This window comes from Myotis daubentonii, chromosome 5, assembly GCF_963259705.1.
Source record: "Myotis daubentonii chromosome 5, mMyoDau2.1, whole genome shotgun sequence".
Taxonomy (NCBI): domain Eukaryota; kingdom Metazoa; phylum Chordata; class Mammalia; order Chiroptera; family Vespertilionidae; genus Myotis; species Myotis daubentonii.
In genome coordinates, this window is record NC_081844.1 from 7,281,365 (window position 1) to 7,300,991 (window position 19,627).

Genomic DNA, 19,627 nt, shown 5'->3' on the forward strand with positions numbered 1-19,627 from the left:
TATTATTCAATACTAGTAGCCCAGTGCACGAATTCATGCACATTGAAAGGAAATTAATTAGAAGAAATATTTGAATATCGCTATTCGCCCTTTCTCTATAATAGAAATGTCAACCAAATTCACAATCGACAATGACAGATGGAAACACACATGCGATTGGCTCCAGCAAGAGCTTTATATGTATCGCTCCTGCATGAGTCAACTTAGGCTTTTATAAATATACTAGAGGCCCGGTGCACAAAAATTTGTGCACTTGGGGGGGGGGGTTCCTCAGCCCGATCTGTGCCCTCTCGCAGTCTGGGACCCCTCAGGGGATGACCACCTGCTGGCTTAGGCCCACTCCCCTCGGGATTGGGCCTAAGATGGCAGTCAGACATCCCTCTGGCAGCCCGGCAGCCCTCGGGGGATGCCCACTTGCCAGCAGGGAGCAGACCAAAGCTGCAGTCAGACATCCTTAGCGCTGCTGAGGAGGCAGGAGAGACTCCCACCACCACTGCTGTACTGGCAGCCATCAGCCTGGCTTGTGGCTGAGCAGAGCTCCTCCCATGTGAGAGCGCCCTGACCACCAGGGGGCAGCTCCTGCATTGAGCGTCTGCCACCTGGTGGTCAGTGTGTGTCATAGTGACCAGTCATTCCCAGTCCTTCTGCTGTTAGGGTCAGTTTGCATATTACCCTTTTACTATATAGGATAGAGGCCTGGTGCATGGGTGGGGGCCGGCTGGTTTGCCCTGAATGGTGTCCCGGATCAGAGTGGGGGTCCCGCTTGGGTGCCTGGCCAGCCTGGATGAGGGGATGATGGCTGTTTGAAGTTGGCCACACCCCCTTCAGGGTGGGCATCCCCACTGGGGTGCCTGGCCAGCCTGGATGAGGGGATGATGGCTGTTTGCAGCTGGTCACACCCCCTTTAGGGTGGGGGTCCCCAATGGGGTGCCTGGCCAGTCTGGGTGAGGGGCTGAGGGCCGTTTTCAGGCTGGTGGGTGACTGAAGCTCCCAACCTCTCCTTTTTTTCTTTTTTTTTTTATTCTGGGATTTATTTACCTTCTATGGCTGTTACTGGAGCTGAGAGCCGGCTTTAGCTCTGAAGCTCGGCTCCAGCTCTGAGACCTCAGCTGCTGAAAGCAGGAATCTGGGTTTGTTTGGGTTCTATAACTGTAACACTTTTGTGGTCCTGCTAGCTCCAGCTCTGATGGCTGGAAACAGGTTTCTGGGATTTATTTACCTTCTATAATTGCAACATTGTTTCTTAGACTGCAGCTCAGAGGCCTGCAGCGGCAGGCGGGGAACCTTGGCTTCCTCCATCACTGGAGCAAGCAAGCCTCCTGTTCACTTCAGCTGCTTGGCTGCTGGCCGCCATCTTGGTTGGCAGTTAATTTACATATCTCCCTGATTAGCCAATGGGAAGGGTATCAAAGTTACAGTTAATTACCATGTTTCTCTATTATTAGATAGGATAATAAACTTGCTTAATTAGACCTGATTTCTGACTTAGCTAAACTTTTTTCCAGCCCAGTGAAGCACCCAAACTTCTCTTTCAGGTAACTGTCATCAACACAGCAGTAAATATCAACACGAAGCAGATTATTATTGTACATCACACAGGGAGAACAAAGGGTAAAATATTTAACTGCAGCAGTGTTTGACTATATTCTGCTCAGTGAGAAAACCTGAAGTCATTTTCATGGTCCACCATTTCTTACTTCTTTTCAATTGGGTCAAGTTTCTAAGCTTTCTAAATCTCCGTTTTCCAGCTAATGAAAAGAAAATAAGATTCCACCAAGTCTCCTCTCTACCTACTCCAGGACTTCTGTGAGTACCAAATGAGATGAGGCACATGAAAACACTTCACAGACATTTGGTTACAGAGTAAAGTGCTTCCACTATAAAGCAAGTCATGTTCCTGGGCTGAAGAAACTCCAAGGAGGCTAGTTAGTTGCTAGGGAGAGGAAGCCGGGCGTTGCTACATGACGTCATTACCCAGACTGTTGGACACTTAGCATATTAGCCTTTTATATGTACAGATAGTACTGAGGTTCTAGCCACAGCAATCCAAAAAGATAAAGAAATAAAAGCTCTAGCTGGTTTGGCTCAGTGGATACAGCATCGGCCTAAATGATCCCGGATTCCATTCAGGTCAAGGGTGCATGTCTGGGTTGCAGTATCGATCCCCAGTTGGGGGCATGCAGGAGGCAGCCGATCGATGGTTCTCTTTCATCATTAATGTTTCTGTCTCTCCCTCTCCCTTCCTTTCTGAAATCAATGAGAATATATTAAAAAAAAGAAAAGAGCCCTGACCGGTTTGACTCGGTGGATAAAGTTTCGGCCTGTGGACTGAAGGGTCCCGGGTTCGATTCTAGTCAAGGGCATGTACCTTGGTTATGGGCATATATCCAGTGGGGGGTGTGCAGGAGGCAGCTGATCGATGTTTCTCTCTCATCGATGTTTCTAACTATCCCTCTCCCTTCCTCTCTGTAAGAAATTAATAAAATATATTTAAAGAAAAAAGAAAAGAAATAGAAGGCATCCAAATTGGAAAGGAAGAAGTGAAACTGTCACAATTTGCAGATGACATGGTACTATATATAGAAAACCTAAAGATTCCACAAAGAAGTTAATCTATATATAAAAGCTTAAGCAACCATTATGACCAAATGACCAGAACAACTGGTCTACTAGTTGCTATGATGTGCACTGACCACCAAGGAGCATACGCTCAATGCAGGAGCTGCTCCCTGGTGGTCAGTGCGCTCCCACAGCCAACCTCCCACAGCATCTCCTCCCCGGCCAGCCAACTTCACGCGGTCCCTCACTGTGGCCGGCCCGGCCCTGATGGGCCGCAATCGCTGGCCAGGCCTATGGACCCCACCCATGCACAAATTCATGCACTGGGCCTCTAGTAAAATTAATAAAAGAATTCAATAAAGTAGCAGGATATAAAGTTCATATACAGATATCCATCACTTTCCTATAGAATCAGACAAAAAATTAAGCAACCAATCCCATTTACAACTGCATCAAAAATAAATAAATAAATAAAATGCCTAGGAATAAATACCAAGGAGGTGAAAGACCTGTACTCTGAAAACTATAAGACATTGAAGAAAGAAATTGAAGACATACTCATGGATAGGAAGGATTAATATTGTTAAAATGACCACACAGGTTCAATGCAATTCCTATCACAATACCAATGACATTCTTTTCAGAACTAGAATCCTAAAATTTATATGGAATCACAAAAGACTATGAATAGCCAACCATGAATGAGGAAGAAGAACAAAGTTGGAGGTACCACACTCCTTGATTTCAAACTATACTACAAAGCTATAATAATCATAACAGTGCTGTGGTATTGGCACAAAAGCAGACACACAGATCAATGGAACGGAAGAGAGAGACTACAAAAAACCTTTGCTCACATAGTCAGGACACATACAAACATCAACCAGTGAATGCATAAATAAGTGGAACAACAAATCTCTCTTTCGCCCATCCTTTCTCTCTCTCTCAAATCAATCAATAAAAATGTTTTAAAAAAAGAATTCATTTTAAAGAAAACTCTATGCAAAGACCACCAGTTTGGGGTGAAGCCCAGAGGTCTGTGGGCCTCCAGCCCCTCACTATACATCCCAAGGAAGCTCTGCCCCAGGTGTAAGAGCATCACCTCGCTGTGCATAAACTTGACAAAGCCGCGTGGGCCTGTGAACACACAGGTCTCTGGGTCCCACTTTAGAGTAGTGTGTTCCAAAGAAAAAACACGGTTTGAGAAGGTTGGCCTTAATAATCCAACACGGTTCCTGCTCAGCCTCCTGCCCAATCCTCAGACACAGCCAGCTGCTGCCATCCAGAGCTTTCTGGACACCCTGACACATGCACAGTTCCTATTGTACTGCCAGCCCGACACACTTGGGTTCCTCCTCCAGGACCAACATGAGGGCCTGCTGCCTGGATCTCTGACCCACCAAGCAAGCTCAGACCCTTTCCCTTGCCTACCTCATACCCAGAACCCAGTCCAGTGGTCAGAACCCACACTGCCTTGGAGGGCGGTGGCAGGATGTGGCCCGTGCCATTGCAGAGCAGCAGGGATGGGCTTGGGGGCAGTCCTTCAGCACTGCTCTAGAAGCTCTATTACCACCCCCACTTCATAAATGAGAACACTGAGACACAGAGGATACCTGTAGGAGGCCCGAGGGAGACTAGAACAAATGACCACACACGGAGGCTAAAAACAACAGGTATCTATCCTCTGCAGGTCTGGAGGCCAGAAGCCCAAGATCAAGATGTTACAGGGCCATGCTCCATCTGGAGGCTCCAAAGAGGGTCCTTTCTTCCCCTTCCAGCTTCTGGTGCGTCAAGCATTCCTGGGCTTGTGGCCACATCACCCCATCTCTGCCTCTGTTGTCACATGGCCATCTCCCTGTGTGTGTCTCAAATCTCCCTTTCCTTTTTCTATAAGGACCCCATTGGATTCAGGGCCCACCTCATCCAGATCATCTCATCTAGAGATCATCAAGTGAGGATATCTGCAGAGACCCTATTTCCACATAAGGCCACAGTGATCTGAAGTCCCATATGGGTGTGAATTACAGGGGTACAGGACATTAACAACTTGCCCAAGGTCACCAAGCTACTAAGAGGCAAGAGTGAGATCTGACCTTGTCCATACTCTGATCCCTCCACAGCCAGCCTTGAAGGGTGTGACCATCCTGATGTGGGCATGGGCCAACCTGCCACACAGCCCCCTCAACAGACCCACCTCCTCCAGTCCCGATGTCCCACTGACAAGACAGGAAGGTCAGGGGCTCACCTCCCAGGCTACCTGGAGCTGGGCATGGCTGTGGGAAAACATGCTTCAGGCTCCCAGAAAGGAGAGCACCTGCCTTCCAAACAGAAGAGACAACAGGTGACACCCAGTGCTAGATATAAATGCCCCAAGCTCCCCGCCCAGGGTATTCACAGCCTCTCCAAGCTAGCCCGCCAAACACATTAATCCATGTGCACACTGCTGTGAGCGATTCTGCAGAAAGAATTTAGGTCCCAGGTCAGCTGGCTCTTAGTTCATCAAAAGGGAGATGACCCTAGGTGGGCCTGAATTAATCAGGGGAGCCCTGAAGGGGAAGAGCTCTTTCTGGCCTACTATTGGACACAGGGGGGTTCTCCACAGCTGGCCTGAAGAGGGAGGGACCCTATGGCCAAGGACCAAAAGCGGCCTCCATCTGCCAGCCAGCCAGGAAACAGCCGCACACTCAGACCTGCAAGGGATGGAATTCACCAACAACTTAGATGAGCTGGGAAGAGGACTCCCAGAGGACTCAACCAATGGCATGTGGATTCCAGCCTCTGAGACCCTGAGCTGAAAATCCAGCCACACCACGCTCAGACGTCCTACCTACAGAACTGTGATCCAATCAATAGGCATTGTTTTAAGCCACTGAGTTTGTAATCATTTGTTGCACAGCAGTTTTTGTTTAAAAACATCCCTTGCAAATTCTTCCCATCTTGAATGTGCTGGCTGGAGCTGTGAAAGCCATCTTGTGACCATAGGCATTAGAATGAAAACGGTTAAACGCTCAGGATGGCAAAGAATTAGAGACAGACGGAGCCTGAGTCCCTGCGATGTCCCTGTGAGAGACTACTGGATGTGGTCCTCAGGGAGCCACTGCTCTACTTCTCCCCCTTTGGAATCAAGTTGGCCTTATACTTGGCTTTGCACAACAGGACACAAGGGGGTAACATTCTGAGATGGCTGAAAATAGATATTAGCAAGCCCTATAGTATCCACCATTCTCTGAGGGAACCCAGACACTGTGTGAAGGAGGCCAGGGTGGCCACATGGAGAAAAAGGCCTGTGAGTGAGATACCACCGGAAGAGAACGGTGTCTCAGAAAGAGAAGTGAGCCCAGCCAACGTCACAGAAAAGAGAGACCTGTCAGCCCCACCAGACCCACCCTTAGAAGCCATCCTAATTGGGATATCAGATGCATGAATAAGGTCAGGCTGGCTCGTTCTGTCCCCACCAAACCACATGAGCAGAGATGAGCCACCCCCACTGAGCCCTGACCCACAGAATTGGACAGTAACAATTGTTCTTCCAGGCCTCTAGGCTTGGGGGATATCTGTTACTCAACACCAAATAACTGGCTGAACAGGCCCTGATGAGGCTGCTGACTGCTGCCCCTGCACACACACTGAAACACATCTACAGGCCTGTTCCCAGAGTGCTCAAACTTTTGCTTCGTCAACTGACCTGCGACATCCAGATGGAAGGTGACCCTCTGGCCCCCGGCCTCGCAGCTGTACTCCCCGCTGTCCCCCTTCGCCGCCTGCTGCAGCACCAGCCGCCGGGTGCAGCCCGTGGCCTCCACGCGCACTTTCGAGCTCCCGCTCAGCTTCTTGCCATCCTTGTACCACGTCACCTGCGTCTGAGCCTGGGCCACCTCGCAGCTCAGCGTGGCACTGGCCCCGGCCGTGGCCTTCACCTCGCTGTGTGCCGACTGCTCCTTGGCAAACACCACCGTGGGCTCTGGGGACAATGACAGACACACAGGGTCAAAGATATTTTCTAAATCGGGAGGACAGCACTGGGGACGGAAGGACTCAGCTGGGAGGTGGCAGGACGGGAAAATTCTCAAGGCTCTGTGTGACCCGCAGAAGCCCCAGCACCTTCTCAGCACAAGTAGCTCATTCATCTGCACATGGACCACTGCCCAGGGAGCGGTCCCCGCTGGAGACACCGTGAAGGACTTCTCCGGAGCACACACCCTCGAGCACAGGGACTGCAGACCAGGAGGTGTGCGCACACCCTCCCTAGGTGGCCAAGTCTTTCCCGGTTGTGCAGGGAGCATTCCCACCCAGCGAGGGACAGTTCCTGGGCTCCACCTCCCACCCGCACTCCCTGTGTCACCTGCTGGCCACCTAGGGCACTGAGCTGTACCTCCTGAGCCTGTCTCTTCCATGGTTTGGATGACTCACAAAGTGGTGGCCCTTTGCTATGCTTTCGGTCTTTACTGTTTGCTCTTCTGCGGTGTGTCTGTTCATGGGGATTTTGGACACCATAATATTTCTCCCCACTCCCACCAAGTCCAATAATTTATCTTTTGCGTGAGTCATATTATCGGAATTTCACTGTCATTTTTTCACACTTTTGTCTGTTTCACTTTATTTCCTGCTTTCCTGCTGACAAAAGTGGTGACTGTGAGCCCCGTTGCCTGGACCCTGATCTCACAGGCACAGCTTTCAAGTGTCACTTAGTGTGGTTAGCTGGTTTTCCTTCAGTGGCATTTATCACAAGAAGGATGAACCGTTTTATTTCTAACTGGTTCAGAATCTGCGGCATGGAGAAATATTGATAAACTGTTTCTTCCACATTTCTGACATTAAATGTTATCAAATTCAACTATGAATTGATGAGGCGATCGCTTCATACTTTAGTTTCAATCTGCTCACATCATGATTTATGTTGATTTGCTGACCTTTGTGGTGCTCACACACCCGGGCCGTGTCTTTCATTATAGTGCATCGTCCTCTTAATACACTGCCGATTCATTTTGATTCTACTTAACTTCAGATTTGGGGCTTGGTCTCCACAATGCATTGGCCCACTATTTCAACTCTCCCTATCAGATGGTGGTGATAGATGTCATGCTGGTGCCACGTAATAAGCCAGGGACTGTATTTCCTTCTCTAGCTCTAGAAGGATCTCCATGAACAAGCAATACTTTCCTTACAGAATAGTTCATACAAATTTCCAGTGGGGCCACTGGGGTGTCATCTTCACCTATAAGAACTTTTATTTGTGGTTCCATTTATTGAAACGGTTGTAGGAGTATTTGAGATGTCAAATCTTATGCCACTTTTCATGAAGTTTTCTAATAATTTGGTCAATTTCTCAAAACTTTTCACATTTACTCCTACAAAATAATTTGTCATATTTTCCTAAAGTAACAATTTAAAATGTTTGCTGGATTCTTTTTGTATCGATACACACTCACTAGCTATTATTGTACACAGATATAACACCAAACTGTTATATAGAGGCACCTGGAAGTCGATTTGAGATTAAAACTCTCCTAGCAAAATGAAAATACAGTTAGTTCACTGACATCTCTGTGAATACACAGGACAGGGACAAATACACATGTGTCCTTAGGAAATACTATGACATGAATACTGACTCAGCAGTCAAGGGCTATCGCTATAGTTACTTGTCTTCAATAAGGCGTGCGGTGTGGGAGAAGCTCCTTATTCCACTCCATGTCCAAATCTATACATGAGATTCCCAGGGTATTATGACACAGAACTCAAAAAGAAACCGAGCCGAAACCGGTTTGGCTCAGTGGATAGAGCGTCGGCCTGCGGACTGAAAGGTCCTGTGTTCGATTCCGGTCAAGGGCACGTACCTGGGTTGTGGGCACTTCCCCTGTGGGGGATGAGCAGGAGGCAGCTGATCAATGTTTCTCTCTCATCCATGTTTCTAACTATCTCTCTCTCTTCCTCTCTGTAAAAAATCAATAAAATATATTTAAAAAAAAAAAAAAAGAAACCGAGATGTACTTTAGGAAGAGAATTTCAGACCTCAAAGGTACAGGTCCCTGCCACACGTGCAGATCTTGTGGTCTCTTTTTAATTTTTGCACAGACCTTGCAAGAAAACACGGATCTAGAGTTGGGGACAATGAGGATTCAGTAACTTCTCCATCCACATGCAAAGGAGTGCCCTAAGAAACTGCAATTTGCTAACACCGTGTTCAGTCTGAGATGGATCCAAGTAAGATTGGGTGGCAGGAACTCCCCGACATTCTGTTGTAATGAAATTCAAACGTGTCTCTGCCCGTGTTGCTGGCCGTGGGCATTTGGGAGCTACCAGGACTTGGGGAGTAGGAGATTCACATAACACAGGTAAGAGACGTCTGGTCTACCTCAGACTCCACGTGAAAGGTAGAGCCCGAGTCCCGGCTGGAGAGGGGCACTCAGAAGTCTCTGGCAGGTGCTGGGAACTATGACTGAGCAAAACCTGAGCACTACTCAGTTGGACAGGAACACCTCTCCCTTCTGCTCACACTCTGCCCACCCAGCCTGGTCTGGCCCCACCACTGGGATGATATGGGAGATGGAGGACAGAAGGCTAAAGAGGTGAGGTCCAGTGGAAAGGGCCCCAGGTGTGTCCGGCTGTAGTCATTACCTACACACAAGGCTAAGTTAGTGCCACCAAAGAACCGACCTGGGACATCTAGGTTGAAGGTGACCTTCTGGCCCCCGGCCTCGCAGCTGTACTCCCCGCTGTCCCCCTTCGCCGCCTGCTGCAGCACCAGCCGCCGGGTGCAGCCCGTGGCCTCCACGCGCACTTTCGAGCTCCCGCTCAGCTTCTTGCCATCCTTGTACCACGTCACCTGCGTCTGAGCCTGGGCCACCTCGCAGCTCAGCGTGGCACTGGCCCCGGCCGTGGCCTTCACCTCGCTGTGTGCCGACTGCTCCTTGGCAAACACCACCGTGGGCTCTGGGGACAGGGAGGGATGCACAGTCAGAGGCCCCACAGAGGTGAGCCCTGAAGCCACAACGAGGCTCAGATGCAGGCAACCACAGGTCCCCATGAGGAACTTTTGCGATCAGGTACTACAGCACAGCCCTCCCAGGCACAGGGGGCCTGACTGGTGCCTCAAACAGAGGGAGGCATAGGGGGCTGGCAGAGCTTCTCCTGGGGTCAAGGAGGGTGCAGCAGGACTCAGAGAATGCACCAAGAGGCCCCAGTGGCTTCTAGAAGTAGCCAGGACCTCACAATCACTGAGATCCGAATTTATCCCACTGAGGATGCTGCCAGCACCTTTTGGGTCCTCTCAGCCTCCTTTGACCTTTAAAAGGAAAACAAGAACTTCACAGTTCCTTCTTATTTTGCATTGTTCATCCATCTCAGTGTTAATTTTGTGGGTAATTTCTTTCCCCAAATCAAAGCAGCTGTCCCACCCCAAGCATTCACATAAGCAATGAAGAGCCTTGCAAGTCCCAGATGCAGCCAGACCTTCTCCCCACCCACCACGCCCTAGAGTTGCCCACTCACCACAGACACGCAGCTGGAAATCCACCGAGTGCTCGCCCACGCGGCACGAATAGGTGCCCTCGTCTTGCCTGGTGACTGAGTTGGCCACCAGTCGATGCCGTGTGCCCACATCCTCCTGTGAGAAGTGCGAGGAGTGGCCAAGCTCCAAGCCATCCTTGAACCAGCACACGGGCACCTGGGCCTCCACAGTCTCGCACTCAAAGTGGGCCGGACCCCCAGCCACCGTGTCCACGCAGCCACCCGCCGAGTCTTTGTGCAGAAAGGGTGTGAGTCCTGCGAGGGCAGCTGGGGGTAGGGGGTAGGCCTATGAGCACACGGTAGCAAATGGAGGGTCCCAGGTGGAACCCTGGCTCAGCCCAGCCCAGGGTCCCCTTCATACAGGGTCTGCTGCTGACTTCCAGCCACCCAGTGCCATGGACTGTTAGGACTTCCCCACAGGGTCCCTCCCTCTAGTGAACAAAGCCCTGGCCCCCACTTTTCCATGGGGTAGAGTGAGCACCCTCCCATGCCCCCACTGTCCCCATGGAGTCACCTGAGCCTACTCTTCCCCCACCCATAACAGAGGTAACCTGAGCCACAGTCCCCACAGTCACCTGAAAATGCCCCCTAACTTACCCCGCCACAGAGAACAACAGCTCCCACTGCCCTAAACCCCTAGAGCCTGCCCAGAGTTGGGGTACAGAATGCTGTAGCTATAGCAGTGGCCAGGAGGACGTGGACACATGTGAACACACACACCTTGAACTGACAGGTGGTAGGCGATGCGGCCCCCACGGCTGACACACTCATACAGGCCAGCGTCGTCCCGCGCCACATCCCGCACCAGCAGTGCCCGCTGTCCTGCTGAAGCCTGCACCTTGTACTTGGGGCCTGGGGGCAGCGCTCGGCCGTCCTTGAGCCACGTTACCGCCGTAGCCTGGTCTGACAGCTCTGCCAGGAGCTGTGCCTCCTCATGTAGTCGGGCCAGCACCTCCCGAACTTCTGTTGGATGCTTGGTGGTCAGCCCTGGGGGCCCCCACAGTTGGAAAGAGAGGGTGTGGAGGTGACAGAGAGTGGAGGAGGAGGGGAAAGGAGAGCAGACAGATGGAGACATGAGCCTCTGTGTCATCAGGAGCCCCCAGCCCCTAATCCACTCATACCCTGTGGCTGAGGACACCCGCCAAGCTGGGCAAGCTGCTTCACATACCCCCCACCCCATTGGGTCCTGCTTGCACAGGTCACATACCCAGCAATCCACTAGCACACCCCAGGAGCCTTGGGCCTAGGGTCACAGGTCCCACTCCTGCCCCCACCCTTAGAGGAAATAGAACTTAGAGAGTCCCCAGGGGTCATGGGCTGGCGTCCCCCTACCTCGGACCTCCATGCGGATGCTGCTCTCGATGCCATTGGCCACGAACTTGAGCTCAGCACCATGCAGGCTGGCAGGTACTGAGCGGATGGTGAGGACATGCCGTGTGCCCTCGCAGCGGATCACATATGTGTTGCTGGCCTTCAGGGCCTGCCCATCCAGGAACCACTCGCCCACAGAGACCAAAGTGAGGTCCACAGAGAAGGTCACCTCACTGCCCTCCACCGCCTCCACTGCCTTCAGAGGTGTCTTCACAGCCAGCTGGGGTGCTGCAGGGTAGGGGATTCAGGACAAGCAGGGCACCTGGCCTCCCCTCTTCTTCCCCCCCCAGAGCCTGGGCACATGTGCCCCCATCTCCAGGAAGCCCGTCAGACAGGCCCATGGCAACCATGAGAGATGGCAGGGTTCAGAACTGAGCAGGGATAAGTTAGAATCACCCAAGATCCCCTCCGGATCCTACACACCAGAGGTGGAGGGTGCAGCTGTGCAGCCTGGTCCCCTGGGGCTGGTGGGCACAGATAGGTTCCTAGGGGCCTCAAGTCCTGTCTCAGAGTCCCTTCCCCTTCCCACAGAGGAGGCTCCAACATCAGGACCCTGGTAACTCCCCCCCCCCCCCCGCAACCCCCCCCCAACCCCGCCAATAAAGAGGCTCCATGAATCACTACGGCCTCACCAAGGCTGGGCTATGCTCTAAGTCTGGGTGATTCAGCAGCAGGCGCCCTGCAGGCCATTACCTGGAAGCCAATGGGAACAGAACCTTCCATACTTACCCAGGTGGACAGTCCCCGGGAACTCAAGGTAGGAGCTCTGGCCAAAGCTGTTTACAGCTGACACACGGAACTGGAAGTCCCCCTCCTCAGCCACACAGTCCACAGTCAGCTCAGGTGTAGCCACCCACTCGGCCTCATGGCATCGGCTCCAGGTGTAGGTGCCCAATCGCTTCTTCTCCACCACGTAGCCATCAATGGTGACAGGGCGGTCCCCATGGGGTGGTGGGGACCAGCTGAGAGTCACGGAACTCTCTGTCTTGGCCTTCACCACAGGGGCCTCAGGGGTGTGTGGTGGTGGCTTCCTGGGGGCTGGGCAGAGCACAGGTCCTTGTCACCAACTGGGAGCACCTCCCTGACCCCAGATCCAGGATCACCCTGGAGGAGAGGGGCACAGAATCTCCAGCCCTCCTAGGGGGCACTGCTCTGATGGTCTGAAATGGCCACAGCCAAGGTGGAAGGCCAGCCTGAGGGGAAGCTGCAGGCCCATGATCCCTGGTCCCAACCTGTGACCATTTCTCTAGTTGCAGCAGCCACATTGGGCCCAGGACCACCATAAGCTTGCCATGTGGTTTGGGGACAGACACCTTCCAGTTCAGTGCATTGGGGTCTTGGCTAGACAGTGGCTGAAGCAGGGCACAGTGACCCTCCTGAGGTGCTGGGGCCCTATGGAGGGTCATCCCCCTGCCCCCAGCCAAGAGTTAGCCCTGTTGGGGAGGGCGGGAGTGGGAGGGAACCCCGCTTAATCTACAATGTAGATACTAAAGGCCACAGAGAGAAGACATATTCACACAGGACAACCACACACACACACGCACACACACACACACACACAACCACACACTGTGCTTCTAGAACAATCTGCACCTCTAATTTGGTTGGTAGGATGAGAGGCTACCAAGTCTCCCATTTTGTCAACGCCTGGGGAGCCCAGAGTGGGGGATGGCTGCAAACATCTGTGGGTCTGAGGGTACCAGAACCACAGCCTGAACGCAATGAGCCCCACACCCCCACTGAGCACATGGGCCAGCCCTGGGTCCAGAGCACGGATGGTGACAAGGGGCACCTCTTCCATTGGAGAGGTGCTCCAGGCCTTTACCTGACACCAAGAACTGAGTGGACGTCCGGCAGTCCCCAGCCACAAAGGCCACCTCACCCACATCCTCCAGGCTGCACTTGGAGATGGTCAGCGTGTGGCATGTGCCTTCGGTGGTGATGGCTACTCGGCCCCCGGCCACCACCTCCTCATGATTCCGAAGCCAGTGGACCGGGCCCTCTGGCCTGGCCAGCTCTACGCAGAACATGGCAGTGTCCCCCACTCGCACCACTGTCTTTCTCGGGAGCTTTCGGGTGAGGTTGCCTAGGATGGCCAGAGCCAGGGGTTAATCAAACTGGACAGCCTGCCCCCCTCCAGTTTCATGGACCCCCCTGTCGTGTTGCCCACCCACCTTGTACTGCGAGCTCGGCCACCGTGCGGCTGCCCTCGGCCATCTCACAGATGTACACCGCGTCATCATCAGTGGAAGCATTGTGGACAGTGAGCCGGCGCTCTGTGCCCGCCTCCTCGATGGCATACTTGGCGCTGGCCCACAGCCGTGTCTCTTCCTTGTACCACACGGCCTCCGTGGTCGGCAGCGGCACCTCACACTGAAACGTGGCCGACCCCTTCTCCTGCACCTCCAGGTCCTGCAGCCTCGTCTTGAAGGGCACTGTGGGCTCTGAGGGGAGAGGGCTGATGAGCAGGGCAGGGTGGCTGGGCAGGGAAAGAAAGGGGTACTTGGCTGGGGGCACCTGGAGTGTGGTGGGTGGCACAGGGCAGGGCAAGTAGGTGCTGAGGTGGGGTCAGAAGTCCCAGCAGGGGTTGGAGGGGCTGCCGGGCAAGGGTGAGTGAGAGAACTGGAGAGGGGCAGGGAGAGGAGACAGAAATTAAAGAAAAGAGCCCCTGCCCCCAAATAGAAGCAGTCTGGAAAGAGAAAGAAGAATAAAGGCAGGTGAAGCTACAGCCTTCAGCGCTGGAACAGGTCCTGCCAGAGCCCTAGGCAAGACAGCAGGACCAAGACCCGCATCTTCTCCCTGTAGCTTCCTCAGGGACACTCGTGGTGGAGGGGCATTTACTCCACAGAACGAGGAAACTGGGGCATGTGCAGGAAGATCCATGCACCCTGTTCAAATCCTACCGTGGTTGAGATGTGTAATAGGGTGGAGTTGGGACCCCCAGCACTCCAGAGGCTGGTGTTAGGAGGGAAGAATAAAGGGGCCTCCCAACAAAACCTGACGGTGTTGCCCACACCTGCCCAGGCCTGGACGAGAGCCTGCAAACTGCCTCAGAGCCACCTCAGGCTGCATGCAGCCACTGGGCCCAAGCCCTCCAAAGCACAAGGGTTTGTCCCTGCCCCTGCCCTCCTTCCCTCTCTGTCAGGGAGACACACACCCCTTAGCGTCCAGGGGAGAGTGATGCCTGGCTCACCCTCACTCTGCACAGGGCAGGCTCAGCTACCAGGCATTCGGAGCGGCTCCCATGGGGAGGGGGTGCTGGTGACAAAGCACTTTCTTCTTTACTCTTGTGACTCACAAAGACAGGGGACAGGCTGAGGGGACAGGTATTTTGCGGGCTGGTTAAAGACAGAGCTGTCAGGACTTCCAACTCCGAATCCACTACTGGACAGACAGGGAGGAGCCTAGCTTGCGTTCCCGGCAGTGACTTCCGCAGGTGTGCGGGGCAGGCACACAGCTCACCTCGCACAACGACCAGCACGGAGCTGTAGGTCTGGCCCACGAGGTTGGACGCTGTGCACATGTAGAGGCCACGGTCTGACTGCTTGCAGAAGAGGATCTTGAGCACAAAGTTTTCCTGCGCGTCCTCGTACACCAGGTGTCGCCGGCCCTCGGCCACCAGCTGCCCATCCTTCTTCCACACGGTCTCGGGCTTGGGCTCGCCTGTCACGTAGCAGCTGAGGCGCGCGTGCTTGCCCTCGGTCACTGTGCAGGTGCGAGTGCCCCCGCCCGGCGGCGAGGCCGGGGCTCCCTCGGCCCGCATGGCCTCGCGCCGCCGCTGCAGGTGCGCCAGGAGGGCGGCGGTGGAGGCGCCGGGCGGGCCTGCCGCGTCCGCGTCCGCGTCCACCGTCAGCGCGGCGGCGGCGCTGGCGGTGCCCAGCGGGTTCTCGGCGCGCACCGTGTAGGTGCCGCCGTCGCGCGGCCGCGCGGCCTGGATGCGCAGCGCGCTCGCCTCGCCGCTGGCCTCCACGCTCACTCGAGGGGCGTCCGGCGCGCCCAGGCGCCTCCCGTCCTTGTCCCAGCTCACGGCCAGGGGCGGCGAGCCGCGGACGCGGCAGCGGAAGGTGGCCTCCGCGCCCTCGCGCACGCGGATGGACGTGGGCCGCAGCAGGAAGTGGGGCGCCTGCTCCGCGCACGCGGCCTCGGCGTTCACCTGCAGGCCCACGGCGGCGAAGGCCTCGCCGATGGCGTTCCGCGCGCGGCACACGTACTGTCCGCTGTCGCCCAGCGCCAGGTCCAGGATAGTGAGGTGGTACTGGTCGTCGTCCTGGGCCAGGCGGAAGCGAGCGCCCGCCTCCACCGGCTGCCGGTCCTTCTCCCAGCTCACCTGCGGCGTGGGGTTGCCCACGATCTGGCAGCTTAGCGTGGCGTCCTTACCCACCGACACCACGAAGGCCTTAGGCCGGGTCAGGAATCGGGGCGCGCCGCTGAATGAGGAATGATCCATGGTGGAAGGAAGGGGTGGGGGGACCTGTGAGGCGGGTGTGAAAAGTCCTAATGAAGACAAGCCCCCGGCACACGCAGAGCCCGCCACCTTGTCCCACCGGGCCACCTCACCCATCAGTGCCACTCAGAGAGCCCATGAACCCAGCTAGACACCTGCACGTGCCCCTCCCCCATCCAGGTCCCGTGCCCCGCCCCTACCCCAGACAACATCACCTGAAGGCACGGTGGTTCAGAAGTGCGGATTTGCCCCTTTCTGAGCATTGGGGTCTGGCTCCACCCCCACACAGGTTCTCCTAACGGGCAAGCATCTCCAGCCTCTCCCCCAGCTTCAGTCCCGCTGCCCAACTTCAGGTCCAGCTGAGCACCGGCCCCAAACACCAGGCCAGCAGCCAGGCTGCCCCCTCCCTGCGAGGCATCAGGCTTTAGCGCCAGCCTCTCCCTCCATCAGCCCCGCAGCACCTGCTAAGCAGACTTGCTTGTGCCCCCCTGAGCCACTCCAACTGCCTTAGGTGTCCTGTCTCCTCCCACAGACTTCTGGCTCCCGGGGTCAGAATCTGCAATCTGCCTGCCTCTCCTCCACTCAGAGGGGGTGGTTCTTTGCTCCCATGGTCGCAGGCTTTCCTCCAGCCCTCAGCCCAGTGTTCCCTTAATCTCCCCTTATTGCTGTTCTTCCTCCAAGTGGCTTCCCCCAAGCCTTTGGGCTCCCGCGGGGGCTGTGTGCATGTCAGGCCCCTTGCCCAGTGGCGCCCATGACAGGGAGCCCTACGCACAGATCTGTCCCACCTGCAGCAACTCTGGTGCACCTCTCCTGGAGTCCCCTACCCCAAACCCCTGGGGGGTTGTGCCCATCAGTGAGCAGAGAAGAAATGAAAACTCTATAGCCAAGCAAGCTCTTCCTAACAAGACAGCACCCTCAGCCCAGCAGGCTGCCTGGCCCCCTCACTGTGAGTGCCTATCTCCTCCCTTTGGAGCAAGACTATCTGGGCAGCCCAGTCAGCAGCGTGCCTGCAGAGGACAGCAGAGGATCCCCCAGAAAGAACCAGGGACCTCTAGGCCAGCTGGCTAGCTGAACCCAACCTGGGGGGCCGCACCCAGCCCTTTCATTCCGCAGCTTCACTGCCTGGGCACCCTGCATAGACAAGGCTGGCACCAGGGGCGCTAAATGTCTTAGGTGACTCTGGCCTCCACCCACCCGGGGTAGCCCCCACTGGTCCCAGAACAGGTGGGTGAGGGGGCTTCTGTAAGAACAGGGAGCACAGTGGGCCTCACTGGGCCCCGGGCTGTCACCAAGTGCTTTAACTCCATCCTAGGAGCTGGACCTCCAACCTCCAGGCATGGGCTGCCCACCACCAGAGGATAGGCGGATGTTTCTGGGTCCTCTGCTGCTGGTCCTGTGACTCAGCACTTAATCCCCCTTAATCCCCCTCAAGGAGGCTGAGCCCAGAGCAGCCTGCTGACTCACTGTGCAGTCAGCACCTCTGTCCCCCACCCCACCAGCTGCCCCCACAAGGCCGGGCAGGGAGGGCCTGGGAAGACCTGGGAGGGCAGCCACCAATGCCCCGCCCATGGATGCCCCCCAGGGCTTTGGCATCCCTCTTGGAAGAGTTACTTTGACACCAGGACTCCTGGGACCCTGAGCTCTGAGCTATTCCTAATAGCACCCCAAATCAGATAGTCATTGTGTGGGTTCCCCAAGGCAGGACATGGAACCTCCCACACACACCCCCACATACCCAGAGCAGGTGCCAGAGAAGCTGCTCCAGCTCATGAGTTGGCAGGGGGGGGGGGGGGGGGGCCAACTCCACAGCCTGGACCTCTGGTGCCAGAAGGACAGGGAGGGAGCTCCCATCTCTGCTCGTGCTTAGAGGGATCCTACCCCAGCCTCAGCAGATGTACAGGCTGTCCCTTGGCCTGACAAGGGTGGGCAGAGATCCTGAGATCCTCTAAGGCCACTGGGGACCCTACTGATATCCTGTTCCCTGTCCAGAGCCTACACTCCCTACCCCTGATGCAGCAGACCCCATGGGATCTGAGGAGGCTCACCGAGACATGGCAGCCTCAGAGCCCCAAGGCAGCCCTGCCAGGCAGGCATCCCTACCCATCAGCTGGGCCAGGCGCCCCGAGCACATGCCCAAGGACTCTGAAGCCTCTCTGGTTCGGGAGACCAAGGGAGGGTACCATACAAGGCAACCTCTGAGCACAGGGACATCTGCAGCGGCCTCCTCCTTCCCTTGCCACGTTGGCAGAGACAGGCCTCAGGAGGGGACCCAGCCAGAACCTGAGCCCCAGCCTCACAGGAGGCCCCTCCTCCCCCAGATGCCTTGTTGGAAGGTGGCTTCCTGTGGGTCCCTCAGTGACCCAGGGCTGAGACCGCCCCCCACCTGGGGTGTTCCCCACCCTCCTCGCCCTAGCCAGGCCACTTGCTTCTCCAGCACTTGGCCACTCTCGGGTGTGGGTTCAGGTGGCCCTGGACCATTTTCCAAATGAGCCAGGGTGGGAGGACCTGACAGCAGGTCCTCCTGGCACTCCCCACTCTGCTGCCCCCACACCCTCCAGAAAAGACTTCAAGGGCAGTTCCTGGATCTTCGGCCCCCAGACCCAGGGTCCTATTTCCCGGACACCATGGGGAAATTCTTTCCTGGAGTCAGGTGTCACTACTCCTCTGGCTGTCCCCACCACTGAGCCAACAGGCCCAAAATAGCCCCAGCTGTCAGCGGGCATCCATCTCAGCCAAGCTGGGGGCAGGGCTAGCCAGACCCCAGGCCCGTGGATCAGAATGGGCCACAAGGCCCCAGGCTCGCAGCTTGGCTGCTCCCTCCCTGCATGAGAGCCCAGCTCAGGTCGCTGAGGGGCAGGGGCTGGAATCCAGGCCCCCAGCCAGGGAGCAGCACAGCCCAGCAGAACCCTACCCAGGCCCCACAGTCTCCCAGAACCATGACCTTCAGCCAAACCACCCTGCGGGGGAGGGAGCAGGGGGGCGGGGGGTATAGGGGGCCATGGGATGGCCCCTACCCCTGCCCACTCTGCCTTCTCACCTGTCTCAACAGGGGAATTCAGGGCAGCGCCCAGGCCAGGGGCTCAGATGGTAGAGCAAGAGCCACCAGGTCTCACCTTCCTCTAAGGGCCCAGGACCGGCAGGACTCCTGCCCGCAGCCTGCACTCTGGCCGGTCCTCAGACTGGACAGGGACAGAGGACAGGCAGACGCTGTCAGCTGGAGAAGACTGAGCCCGCCCCCACCCTGCCCCCACCACTGGCCAGGCAGCCCAGCCCAGCTTCAAAATAGCCTGGCTGTCACTGCCCCTATTGAGTTTCACCCCAGGCCCTAGATAGGCAAAGCGCAGAGGCTCGGGGTAGCTGGCGGAAGGAGGAGACCCTGTCTTTCAGCGATGATGATGATGCGGGTGGGGCAGGGCCCCAGCTGGTTGGGACCCCTCCTCAGACCAGCATCCTGGAGAGCAGGCTGGGAAGAAGCCCAGGAGCGCAGGGACCACCTCCAAGGGGACCCAGGATCATGCCCAGGGGACCTGGGACCATCCAGGGGGAAGAATGGCTGAGCTGACACTGGCCACATTGGGTGACTGGTCTGTGCTCAGAACTGTGGTTTCCACACCAGTGCAGAGGGCACAGAGGGAGTGCGAGGATGGCAGGACCTGGGCTGGGTGCTGAGCTAGGACACACACCCTAGTGCTGGATCTGGGGCAGGGGTGAGGTGGGGGTGCAGATCAGTACCACCCATGGTGG

General features: G+C 55.8%; 1 protein-coding gene across 18 annotated transcripts in view; it reads right to left on the reverse strand.

Annotated features, from left to right (window-relative positions):
* OBSCN (obscurin, cytoskeletal calmodulin and titin-interacting RhoGEF) overlaps positions 1-19,063 on the reverse strand; it is a 176,801-nt gene extending 157,738 nt beyond the window's left edge. For 17 of the 18 annotated variants that reach the window (XM_059695776.1, XM_059695774.1, XM_059695772.1 and 14 more), the window contains exons 1-10: positions 18,921-19,055; positions 14,902-15,910; positions 13,614-13,883; positions 13,265-13,525; positions 12,169-12,477; positions 11,401-11,667; positions 10,789-11,055; positions 10,051-10,335; positions 9,217-9,492; positions 6,245-6,520 (exon numbers count right to left, since the gene is read on the reverse strand). In XM_059695776.1, the coding sequence (XP_059551759.1) occupies positions 6,245-6,520; positions 9,217-9,492; positions 10,051-10,335; positions 10,789-11,055; positions 11,401-11,667; positions 12,169-12,477; positions 13,265-13,525; positions 13,614-13,883; positions 14,902-15,886 (3,196 nt within the window). In that variant the 5' untranslated portion in view covers positions 15,887-15,910; positions 18,921-19,055. Of the gene's footprint in view, positions 1-6,244; positions 6,521-9,216; positions 9,493-10,050; positions 10,336-10,788; positions 11,056-11,400; positions 11,668-12,168; positions 12,478-13,264; positions 13,526-13,613; positions 13,884-14,901; positions 15,911-18,920 lie in introns of all 18 variants that reach the window. The other variant, XM_059695760.1, reaches the window with a different exon arrangement.
* Between the last annotated feature and the right edge of the window lie 564 nt (positions 19,064-19,627).